The sequence below is a fragment of the Falco biarmicus genome, chromosome 4, assembly GCF_023638135.1.
Source record: "Falco biarmicus isolate bFalBia1 chromosome 4, bFalBia1.pri, whole genome shotgun sequence".
Taxonomy (NCBI): Eukaryota; Metazoa; Chordata; class Aves; order Falconiformes; family Falconidae; genus Falco; species Falco biarmicus.
In genome coordinates, this window is record NC_079291.1 from 106,074,736 (window position 1) to 106,086,517 (window position 11,782).

The 11,782-nt window shown below is 52.9% G+C and overlaps 1 protein-coding gene across 1 annotated transcript; it reads left to right on the forward strand.

Annotated features, from left to right (window-relative positions):
• Positions 1–2,420: 2,420 nt before the first annotated feature.
• Positions 2,421–11,008, forward strand: DUSP7 (dual specificity phosphatase 7). The gene is made up of 3 exons (XM_056336683.1): positions 2,421–3,188; positions 5,620–6,048; positions 8,617–11,008. Exons 1-3 carry the CDS (start codon positions 2,777–2,779, stop codon positions 8,922–8,924), a joined length of 1,149 nt encoding a protein of 382 aa, XP_056192658.1. The 5' UTR covers positions 2,421–2,776; the 3' UTR covers positions 8,925–11,008.
• Positions 11,009–11,782: the final 774 nt, after the last annotated feature.

Sequence of the window (11,782 nt, forward strand, 5' to 3'; positions counted from 1 at the left end):
TGCCGACAGGCTGGCCCGCGCTGCCCGCCCTGCCCGCCCTGCCCGCGCTGCCGGCGGGGCTGCAGCCCGGAATCACCGGGGCGAGCCGTGTTCCCGACGGCCCGGGGGGGGAATCTCTCCCAATGTCCCTAAGCTCCTGGCTGGGCAGGCAGAGGGTGCCACACCGGTGTTACGTGAGATTATTTTACTTTCGCCCTCATCAGGGAGAAATCTGGGCTTGCCTCTGCAGGTAGTGAGCCCGGAGCTTGTCCCGAAACTGATGTGGTTGCTAATGCGACCGCAAAATGGAGGTGAGACATTTCTCTTCTGGTTTCACAGCACCACATGCCGGCGGTTACACCTGCCTCCCCCTCGCCGAGGAGTCCCCATAAGATTCCTGGACACTGTTTGCAGTACGCTAAGGGCTTTGGCTGCAGATGTGAGTCCTTTGCACAACCCGCTGCTGTTCCCCTTATGAATTGAAGGTGCTTTGCTAAACAGAAAGGTCAGCTATTTTCACTGTGACTGTGGCTTGCATAAGAACCTCAACATCCTCTGCTGCAAGAGCAGCCTTAGTAACTTCCTACTGCAACACTGAATCACAATAGCTTCCCACAGCAACCAGCGGTAAAAATAAACTGGGCAAGGGGAAGTGGACAGCTTCTGCTGTTCCGCTTTCTTGGGCACACTTGAGTCACAAAAAAAAAAGTGATGTAGAGCGAGCCGTTTATTTTGCTGATGCCGATGAAATCCACGAACGGTTCAGAGCACAGGCCCGCTGAAATCATGAAGTGTTTTGCAATGGGATGCTCATCGTGCTCAAAGTTAAGCATGTGCTCAAGTGCTGTGTTGAGTCTGTATTTTCATCAGGATTCAGACTTAGGAATTAGACTAAAAGGAGACAGGGACTCCAGCTTTTGTGCCGCTTTTGTACTGAAGACAGAGGGAAATGGCCTCCTTGGGATATTTTATGTGTTGAGGGTATATAAATGACCACTGGGGAAACAGTGGTTCTGTTATGGTTTCAGTAGTAGATCTTGGCTTTGAGAAAAGCAGAACTTGACTGGATGAAAAGTGTCTTCAAACACAATCCAATTTGTAGTCTTTGCCTTGAGACAGCACCATTTGAACAGCACAGTTTTAAACAACATTATGACTAAAACTGTGTGTGTGTGTGCGCGTGCGTGCACACACACACACACATATGTTTGTTTGTGTGGGTGTTTTAAGGAACAAGATCTGTTACCCAAGATCCAGCCCAGGTCTTGAAATTCAGCCAGCTGGGAAAAAACCCTGTTGAGACCTAGTGAGGTTGCTGATCCTGGGAATCTGCTGGTGACACAGACCCTGGCTGTTCCCTTTGTAATGGTATTTGCTGAGAATGTTTGTAATAAGAGGTAGAAGAGAACACAAGATAGGAAAAAAAAGGAATGGGTCATCTGTCCCAGACCAGGGAGGATGATCTATTCCCCTTCCCACTCATGCCCACCGGAATTTGGAGAGCAAGACCTTGTAGGATAACCCAGGTGAGAAGGGACCACAGGAGGGCTCTAGTCAAACCTCCTGCTTAAAGCTGGGTCGGCCCTGAGGTCAGCCCAGGTTACTCAGGGCTGTGCCGAGTCAGATCTTGAAAACCAACAAGGATGGAAATTGCACAACCTCTCTGAGCAACTCATCAGTGTTTGACTGCCTGCATGGTGAAAATAGACTGCAACAGAATCAGCTCATACAAACCCACATTTTTAATGTCATCCCGCTCATTAAAAAGAGAAAGATCAAATTTATTTTGTAACAGGCACAGTTTGCATGAGGCATGGAAAACTGGTACCAGAGGACTGGTTCACAGGAAAAGGCACGTAAAAGATAGAAGGAAACCAGAAGGATGCCTCCAGTTACTTTCCTGTCTTGAAATTTTGATTTTGCAGCATGAAAGGTTTGTATTTATAGTAGTGGATACTAATAGGGAAGATAGTCTAAAAATAACCGAGGATGCACAGATAAAATCATCTATTTTGAAGCTCATTCTGATAACGAAAGGGAATCCGGAGGTTTAATGAGTCTCAGTCAATTTTCTTTGGGAACGGTGCGTTGCTGTCAAAGACCGAGGCGGGGCCGCGCACGACCCACTCAAAACCCACGCAGGCCTCCCCGCCCCCCGGCCCGCCTCACTTCGCTGCCGTAACCTTCTACTAAACTTTTGGCTGAAAGCTGGCGGCGGGGAGGGGGCGGCGGGGCCGGGCGGGCTGACTGGGCCCCGGGCTCCCCGCAGCCGGGGCCAGGGTCCGCAGCCCCCGCGCGCCTTCCCGCGCTCTGCCCCCGCCGCCGGCCCCGCCCTCTGCCCATATAGGGTGAACCCGCGTCCCCCGCCGCGCCTCATTGGCGCTGGGGGCGCGGCGGGAGGCGGTGACGCGCATGGGGGGCGGGGTCTCCGCTCGGGGCCGCACCGCCCGGTGCGTGTGCGCGGAGCCGCGCCGAGCCGAGCCGCGCCGGGCGGGGCATGCTGCCGCTCGGCCGGCCCCGCTGCCCGCCCCGCCTCCCGAGGCATGACACGCCGAGCCGCCGGCGAAGCGCCGCTTTAATTGAGGCCGCCGGGATGGGGCGCACCGCGTAGGGCAGAGCGGGGGCCGCCGCGCTCCGGGCCGCAGGCAGCGCGCACCTACGGCCGTGCGGAGCGGCGCCGCGTCCGGCACAGCGTGAGCCCAGCCCCGGCCCGGGGGAGCGGCGGAGCGGGGCCGCGTCCGGCCGCTGCGTGGGTGGCCGGTGGGCCGGGCGCTGGCGGCCGCCGCTGCCGAGCCCCATGAAAACGCAGGTCTGGGGGAGCTCCCCGCGGGCGCCCATGGCTGCGGCGATGCCGTGCAAGAGCGCGGAGTGGCTGCAGGAGGAGCTGGAGTCGGGCGGCGGCCGCTCGCTGCTGCTGCTCGACTGCCGCCCCCACGAGCTCTTCGAGAGCTCGCACATCGAGACGGCCATCAACCTGGCCATCCCCGGGCTCATGCTCCGCCGCCTCAAGAAGGGCAACTTGCCCATCCGCTCCATCATCCCCAACCACGAGGACAAGGAGCGCTTCGTCAAGCGCTGCAAGGCCGACACCGTGCTGCTCTACGACGAGGCGACCGCCGACTGGCAGGACGGTGGTGCCGCCACCTCCGTCCTGGGGCTGCTGCTCCAGAAGCTGCGCGATGATGGCTGCAAAGCCTATTACCTGAAAGGTGAGGTGCCCCCAGCCCTTCCGCCAGCCCCCTCCTGCTCCCGCAGCCCGTGGCCGGCGTCCCCCGTGTCCCCCCGCAGCCCCCAGCCGGCCCCTGCATCGCTGGGCGCCCATCCCTTGCCCAGCCGGAGGTGGCTGGGTTGTTTTCTTTCCTCGCCCACCTCCCTCTGCCTGATTTATTTTTATTTTTACACAGATACGTATTCACATCCCCCCTACACTGCATCCTGCTTTAATCCCCCGCACAAAATGGTCGCAGGCTGGAAGTGGCCGGGAGCGCCCTGCTTCTCCTGCGTCGCCTCCCCGGCAGCGGCAGGAGGGACGCCCCCACCTCTGCCGCCGGGGCGTCCCCTCCGGCGCTGCCCTGTCCCAAGCCGACCCCGGCTGGGCACTGTCGCCCCCTCCCCCCCCCCCCCCCCCGCCCCGGTGGCGCCCCTCGCTCCGCTCCCCAGACGGTGCCTTGCGGCGGCTCCCCGCACCGGCGCCGGGCTCCGCTCCAGCCCCTCCGCAAAGGATGGCCAGACTTCAGGGGGGCAGGAGAGGCCTCCCCTTTCCTTATTGCCCCTCCCCCCCCCGAAAAAGCTAGCGCTTGGGTTTGTCTCCCCCTTTCCCTGGGAATGCCGGCGGCGCTGGGAGGGGGCAGCCCGGCGGCTCCCCGGGGCAGGGCGATGGGGGAGCGGGGAGCCCCGCACATGCCCTGCCGTGAGCGCCGGCGGTGATTTGGGCTTTGAGGTTGGTTGTTGGGGATTTTTGGGGGGGGGAGTGGGGGTGGGATGTTGGATTGTTTTTGGCCATTTTGAAAGATCCCAGCAGGCCTCCCTCCGCAGCAGGCTGAGCAGAGCCCACAGCTGGGCTGCTGGGACCCTTCCCATCCTCCCAGTCCGGTCGCTGGGTGGCGGGTTTGAGGCAGAAATAACAGAGCGGAGGCGTGCGGGGGGAGGGGGGGGGCGGCGGGGGGAGAGTGGTGAGGAAAGTTGCTACTTGCAGCTCTTTAAAAAACACTGCTGCTTCTTGGTAGACACTTTCTGGGTAGCCGGGGGAGCCCCGGGTAAGGGGTTGGGGTAGCAGGGGGACAGGCAGGTATTCGGGGACCAGCCTTAAGGGCTGCGCTGCCCGCACAAGCCTCCTTCAAAGGTGACATGGGGGGGGACGACACACACAAACTCAGGCGTTGATCCCGGTTCCCCCTCCCTCCCTGTCCGTGTCGCCGGGGGAGCCCCCCACCCCCTCCCATCCCGGTTGGGGGTTTCCCGATGGGCTCTACTGCTCCTGCGCTTTGTCTTCCCTTTTCTCTCCGCGTCGTCCCCCTCCCTGGCAGGCAGGAGCAGCTTTGAAGTTACTCCTAAGCTCTCCCCGATGGGCAGGGGAGGAGCTGAGCCCCTTTCTCTGCCTTTTACCGGGAGCCTCGGTGGGAAATGTTTCCAATTAAAATTCCAAAATGGCTCCTCGGCGCTGTCTGGCGGCGCGGGGGGGGAGGAGGAGGACGAGGACGAGCCTTTTTCATGAATGGATGTGGCAGGAGCTGTCTGTCCTGCTCAGTGACCCTGCCGCAACCGCCGAACCCACTAACAAAGTTTCCAGGAGGCCTTTCTAATTAAACCATTTGTCAGTGTCAGGTACCGATGGCTGAGCTCCGGTTTAATATTGCCTGGAAGGGAGGTAGATCGGTGGGGTTTTTGCTTCCCTGCCTCTGCCTTCCTTCCCAAGCTGTTGAGCCAAGGAGCTGGAGGAAAGGGCTTAGGAGCAGACGCGAAGGGTCCCATCCCTCCTCAAGCCTGCTGCGGTTTGGGTGAAGGACAAACCTGCGACACTGTCACAAAATGTGTTTGTAGTGCTAAAATAGGTGTGAGGATCACTCTTTGGCAAAACTTACGGTCTTTTTTCCTGCTTGAAGGTGAATTGTTTTGTTGGGTTTTAGTGCCTGGGTTGGGTATGTGGTGGTTGTTCTTGTTTTATCTTTTCAGATGCAGATACTTCTGTGCATTTCTGTCTAGGTGGCATAATAGCGCTTGCCTAAACAGCCCCAGACCACTATTTCTGAGGAGCTAAACAAGGCGAGATTGTCTCTTGCCATTGATTTTCTTTTTGGATGTTTGTTTCTTTTGCAACTGAAATTTGGCCCATGTTTATCACAAGCGGTATCAAACTTTGCAAGAAACACTGTGGTTTCCCAGGACCTGTTTGCTCAGTAGCAGGCTGACCAGGGAAGATGAGGGAGCAGGTAGATGCCTTTCTAGATGTGAAGTTGAAGGTATACTAACATCTTGCTGGCAAAGACCTGCTAAGTAACATGCACATGTGGCCAGGTAGAAGGATTTTCCATTCTGAAGAACAAAACATCTTTTTGGACTTGATGATCCAAAGGTCTCTTTCAATCTAAATGATTTTGTCTCTGCCTGTTCCCTTTCCCTTTTTCCTTTCCCCCTTCCCAGGTGGCTTTAACAAGTTTCAGACCGAATATTCGGAGCACTGCGAGACCAACCTTGACAGCTCCTCGCCCAGCAACTCTCCCCCGGCATCAGTTCTTGGCCTGGGAGGGCTGCGGATAAGCTCAGACTGCTCAGATGGTGAATCCGACAGGGAACCCAGCAGTGCCACAGAGTCGGACGGGAGTCCCATCCCTAACAATCAGCCTGCCTTTCCGGTCCAGATCCTACCTTACCTGTACCTGGGCTGTGCCAAAGATTCAACCAACTTGGATGTCCTGGGCAAATACGGCATTAAATACATCCTGAATGTGACTCCCAACCTGCCAAACATGTTTGAGCATGACGGAGAGTTCAAGTACAAGCAGATCCCCATCTCAGATCACTGGAGCCAGAATCTCTCGCAGTTCTTTCCCGAGGCCATTGCTTTCATTGGTAGGTAGTTGGCAGAACATGTCTTTTCATACTCACTGCTTGGGAATGTGGCAAGCCACTTCCCAGTGCTGTTACTTGTCTCTGGCCTCACCTCTCCAGGGCACAGCATCAGTGCTGGCTTAGGAGCTGAGCGTCGCCCTGTCGAGGTGCTGGGTAACACTGCTGGTGCCTGCTGCCCTGGCTGGGTTCAGGAAAGCTTCCTCTTCTAGATTCAGTCCTGCTGCAGCACCTCAGCCAGTTACCTGCGAGTGGTAGGACCAGCCCCGCTGTCTCTTGCCCTCGTATGAGTGTGCGCTTGTGTGGAATGGCTGAACCGAGGTAGAGGGAAGCTGCTTTGCCTGCTTTTCTGGGAATGAGTGTTGATGGGAGTTGCATTAATGTGACTGGTGCCAGCAATTCCTTAGCCCCAAGTGTGGTTACAGTCTTGCGAGGGGGGGGGTGGGAGTGGTGCAGGGTGGTATTTTCCTCTGCTGAGAGGATTTGCTAGTCTAGTTGTGATCCTGCTGTAAGTTGCCCTAGCATAACTAACTCCTTGTATGGATACTTCTCCCAAGGTAAGTGTCAACACAATGAGTTAGTGATTATAATTACCCTGCAGAGCTCAGCTGGAAAAACCGCTGTGCAGACAGCCCCTGAGACGGCTTTGGCTGGTTGTGGGGAAGGGTGCAGGGAGGCAGGTCTTGGCTCCTAGGCTAGCATTCACTTTGAAAATTGCTCTCTTCTGTAAGAGGTGTCTGTCGGGCTGAGTAGGGATGTAGACTTCCAGCGTGGTCTGTGCTGTCTGCTTGTGACAGTTATTAGCCTAATCAGATCTGATTTATGGGGGATAAATGGCACAGGTAGTCATTACCACCATTAACTATTAAAAGACCTATGGGTTCATATGCGATTACAACTAGTGGTATATGTAAAGGAGAGGGGGACCTTTACCTTCAGACTGAAATCTGTGTAGCCTGTTTTGATGCTGCTTTGTTGCCCCTGTTTTGGACCCTGCTGCATGTGCTGGCTTGCTGTGCTGTACGGCCTGAAATGGGGCAGAGCTGTGCTAGGTCCTCTGCTGCTCTTCAGCCTTGGAAACCCTGGTTCCCACCTGCTCTCCTTTGCCCCCAGCTTCTGTCCTCTACTAATACGATTGTGGTCAGAAGCAGCAGCTTCAGTGTGGCAGCAGGGACCCATCTGATGTCCCGTCTGCACTTCCCACACGTGGTATTAAATGTCAGGGCTGAGGTACACGGTCCCTGCTGGCATGTGGCATTTGGGATCTGTCTGCTGCAGTCAGCCGATGTCTCTGAACACCGAACTTGTGCTTTCCAGTTCATGATAGGAAATGGAGGATTACCTCACTCTAAAACCCAACACCAAGAAATGCGACACAGGTCAGATGAAAGGCAAAAAAGTCTAGGAAAAATGTTGAATGGGGAGAAACTGGGGGGGAGGGCTGGATATGGGGTGTGGGGGCATTGCCCACTGTACTGGAAATTCTTGCCTGGTCTTGGAGGCTGGGACAGAAAACCTGTTGTGGCTTGGGTCTGGATTTTGTTTTGCCTGCATCTTCTTTGCCCTTCCCTGTGCTTGTGGTGCCAGAGTGTCTCTTACCTCTGGCTTTGCCCGAGGATCCTCTTTCTCCTGCCACCTTCTCCCTCCCCGTCAAGCTCTCAGTCAAATGACTTAACTTCAAATAGGGCTGCCCAGAAGTAAGCAGCGCTGGGTACTTGCGTGCATTCAGCGCTCTCAGCAGCGTGTCCCTCTTTCAGCACTAAGATGTCAATTCATAAAGGGATCACACTGTTCTGGCTGTGCAAGAGACAATGAGTGTGTGTGTGCTTTTCAATCGGTGGCAAGGGAGGGGAAATTTCGTCGCTGTTCTCTCGCCATTTTTTGGTCCAGCTCGCATTCCTGCTCCCCACTACCATTCATCCTGAGAGTCTTCTCCAACACAAGCATTTGTTTGTAGTGAAGTGCGTTTCTGTCGATCCTAAAGAACAATTTCACAATAAGGGAAGTTCCTGCACTTCAGGCTTTGCTTAAATTGGCTTCGACTGCATTCGCGTAACTTTCCTAGTAGAATGAGGACAAGAACAGCAGAAGAGAATGGCTTGTGTGGTGCTGGGGCTGCAGCCTTGCATCGAGCGCGCAGCATTCCCTGGTTAGTTGGTGTTGAGGTGGGTGTGCTGTGCCCCACCCCCAGCATCTCCCTGGAGCTGTTGTCTCCAGCTCCACCTGCCTTCTGTGGGTTATTCCATTTCCCTGAATAAAGGCTACTGATGCTCCCTAGGCAAGGGATGTGTTGCGAGGCTTGATTAATACTTCCCAAGCACGTGAGATGCTTGGCCTTGCTGTATGGAATGGGAATATGCAGCTTTGCCGTGCAGTGGGAATACCTCAGGAGCCCTTTGGGGAGAGATGTGGGCGTCAGAGGGACACGAGATGGTGTCACTAGGAGCAAGGGATCCAGTTCTGGCAGTCATCCTGGTCCTGGGAGCTTGCAGCTGCCACCTGGCCCTGCTCCAAAGCCACGCGTTTTTGGTGCAGAATAATAGACTCCCCCTTCCCCTTGTCTTGTTTCAGATGAGGCCCGTTCCAAGAAGTGTGGGATCCTTGTTCACTGCCTCGCTGGCATCAGCCGGTCTGTAACAGTCACTGTCGCCTACTTGATGCAAAAACTCAACTTGTCCCTGAACGATGCCTATGACTTTGTGAAAAGGAAAAAATCCAACATTTCCCCAAACTTTAACTTCATGGGCCAACTCCTGGACTTTGAGAGAACTCTGGGACTCAACAGCCCTTGCGACAACCGCTCGCCAAGCGAACAGCTCTACTTCACCACCCCCACCAACCACAACCTGTTTCAGCTGAACACTCTGGAGTCCACATGAAGGGGATGCCACCTGGTCGGGAACTTGAGCATCGAATGGCTTCTCTTGAGCATTTCAACTCTTACAAAAGTATCTGTCTTGCCAGGCAGCTCTGAAACGACTAGCTTCTCTGGGCAGAGGTGCCTGATCGCTGCTTTAAGAAGGCTAATGCCGTTCATTAGTATCCTGATCAAAGTGGTTTGAAGAGGTAGTCTTTTTACAGGGGGTTATTTAATACGGGCGATGTTACAGCGTTTTGAACGCAGCTGTTACCGGCAATAACCGCTTTCCTGGGTGCATTGGGACTGTCAGAACACGCACACATGTGAAGAGCTACCGGGGGTTAGCTTGCTGTGGAAAGTGAGGAGATTTATGCACTTGGAAACCTTGAACAAAAGGTGTTGGGCCAAGACTGTTTTAAAACCCAAGTTTACTTTTTTTTTTGATTTTTAAGAAAAGAGAGGGTAGATCTTACTCGAGCTTTGGGTTCAAACTCTTTTTAAATATGTAAGTTCCTGACTGTTTGTACAGACGAGGTTGCAAAACCAGTATTTTATTCTGTTTCTTGTTTGATCATTTATTATTTTTTTTTAATCAAATGTTTATATTGACCAAATGCATTTTGCACACTTTGTGAAGCCTTGGTATGTCCTGGCATATTACTGGGTACTCCAGAGAGAGATACATGCTGCTGCTGTTGTTGTTAGCATCTGGTAGGAAGCTTTGTTATGTGTGAAGGCCAGTTGGGCTTAAATGCAACCCCTTCACCACTCCTGCACTCACAATCACAAACTCTGCACTGATTCAGCCAAGGTGACTAAGCCGCAAGCTTTTTTTTTTTTTTTTTTTAATTCCACCCCTGCCAGAAACACTGTTTGCTATTGCCAGAGGTAAAACTTGTAGCCTCCAGAATTGGTAGAAGCATGTCTGAGCCCCACTTCGTTCTCTGCTGCCTGTTGACTGACTTAATGTCATCCAGCTGGCCCGAAACCATTCCAGCTTCCCGAGTACAGAAGGTGGTTGTGATGTTGGCGTTTCTTGTGCACACTCTATTCTTTCCCACGTGTGCGGGCTGGAGGGGGGAACACAGCGAGCGCCTGGAGCAGAGCAAGGATTGTGTAGCGGGACGGGACTGAATCGTCACGCATGGAGCGTGTGAAGGGAGTGAAGAGATGTGGAAATGATGAGTGTTGTAATAGAGAAATTTTTATATATATATATGAATATATATATTAACTGGCAAATTCTGAGATGATTGGAGCTTTCAACAGAGGTTCTGGGTTTTTTTTCCTTCCTCTTTCGAATAACTATGCCGTGCCTTCTATTCTGAGAAGACTTGTTTATATTTCTGGCTAGTGTTTGGCAAACACCTTATACCAAGCTGGGAGGGGAGGAAGTGGTAATAATTTCTGGGAGGAGGGCAGAACGGATTTGGAGATTTCTTTATTGGCTGCAATGTAGTCCCTCCTTTCTCCCCCCTCCCTCTCCACTTTAACTCTCATGTAACTGAAAAAAAAAAAAAGCCACGGATTTTTTCTAAATATCCAGTTTTTTGTACTTTTTTCAAGAAAAAAAAAATAAAAAAAAAATCTCCATCTGGAGGAATGTTTGACGCTGTCGCATCCTGAAACTGTTCTTTTTGTTAAAGTTGTTACCAGAATGTTGGAATGAGCTTCTCCTTGTTTTCTGGTTGTTTTTTGTTTGTTTGTTCGTTGGGTTTTGTTTGCAACAACGTTGGGATCGTGGGTCATTGGAAGGGAGAATGGGTGTAAGTATGGTTGTGAGTGAGAAAATTGAGAATATCCTAATTGCATCTTACCTCATGGAGGAATTTATTTTTTCAGGGATTTTTTGACAGTGCATCTGTATTGCATTACAGCTAAGCTGGTTTGTAAAGGCTTCCTGTGCTGTTAGTGGTCGTCTTCTTTAAAGGAAAAAAAAAAAAAAAAAGATGCATCTTCTGATTAGTACAAATGAGAGCTTGTTAGTGAGGAATGGTTCTGCTTTCTGAGTTATGAAGGAAAATTAGTGACCCTATATATACTGATCCAATATTGGGACTTTGTTTATATTGCAAATAAATATTATTTTTTCTTTAAAAATGATGTTGGTGTCAGATGCTTGTCTAGCCTCTGCCCCTATAAGGGCACGCTGCTCTTATCCGTTTTTTTATGGTTGATTTACTAGTCTTCTGTGACCATGAAGAGCATTTGCTGGGCAGTGTTAGAGTGTGGTGTTTGGTTTCATGCACAGCTTAAGTTTTAAGACCTGTGGTAAAATGGAGAGGGGGAGGTGGGAGGATGAGGAGAGGGATAGGGGGTATTGGATAAACCCGAGAACAAAGGACAGCTTGAGAACGAGACCAGCTTTGACCTCAGCCATTCCGCTGTGCCAAAAATAAACAGATAAACTGAAGACACTTTTGTTCACCGTTTAAGCATGGCCTACAAAGGTATGGCAAGGCCTTGCCCACAATTGTTGTGATGGCAGGCTTCATTTTGGTAGGAAGGCAAGGAGTTGTGACCTTGCAGGCAGCTACCTGATGACTTCTGGGTCTTGCAGAGAGCAGCAGCCCCCTCCTGCATCCTCAGGTGGGGAGCCAAGCCCCTGGCCACAGTGTCCTGCATGGGCTGTGCTGTCCCGCTGTGCTCCCTGGCTGCGGGTGCAAGTGGTTTGTGGGGAAACCTGGAGGGGCTGATGAGGATGCTTTAGGGTGAAACGTGGCTCCAAGGGTTGGAGTGCAGCCCAGCTAAGGGAGCTGTGGCTCTCCATGCCTCTGCTCATAGCTACGCAGGACTGAGCAGGAGTGGGGTCCCCTGCTGCCTTCCCCCTCCTCCAGCTTTCCTTGTTCTAATTTAGATGGCAAGAAATTAAAGGAC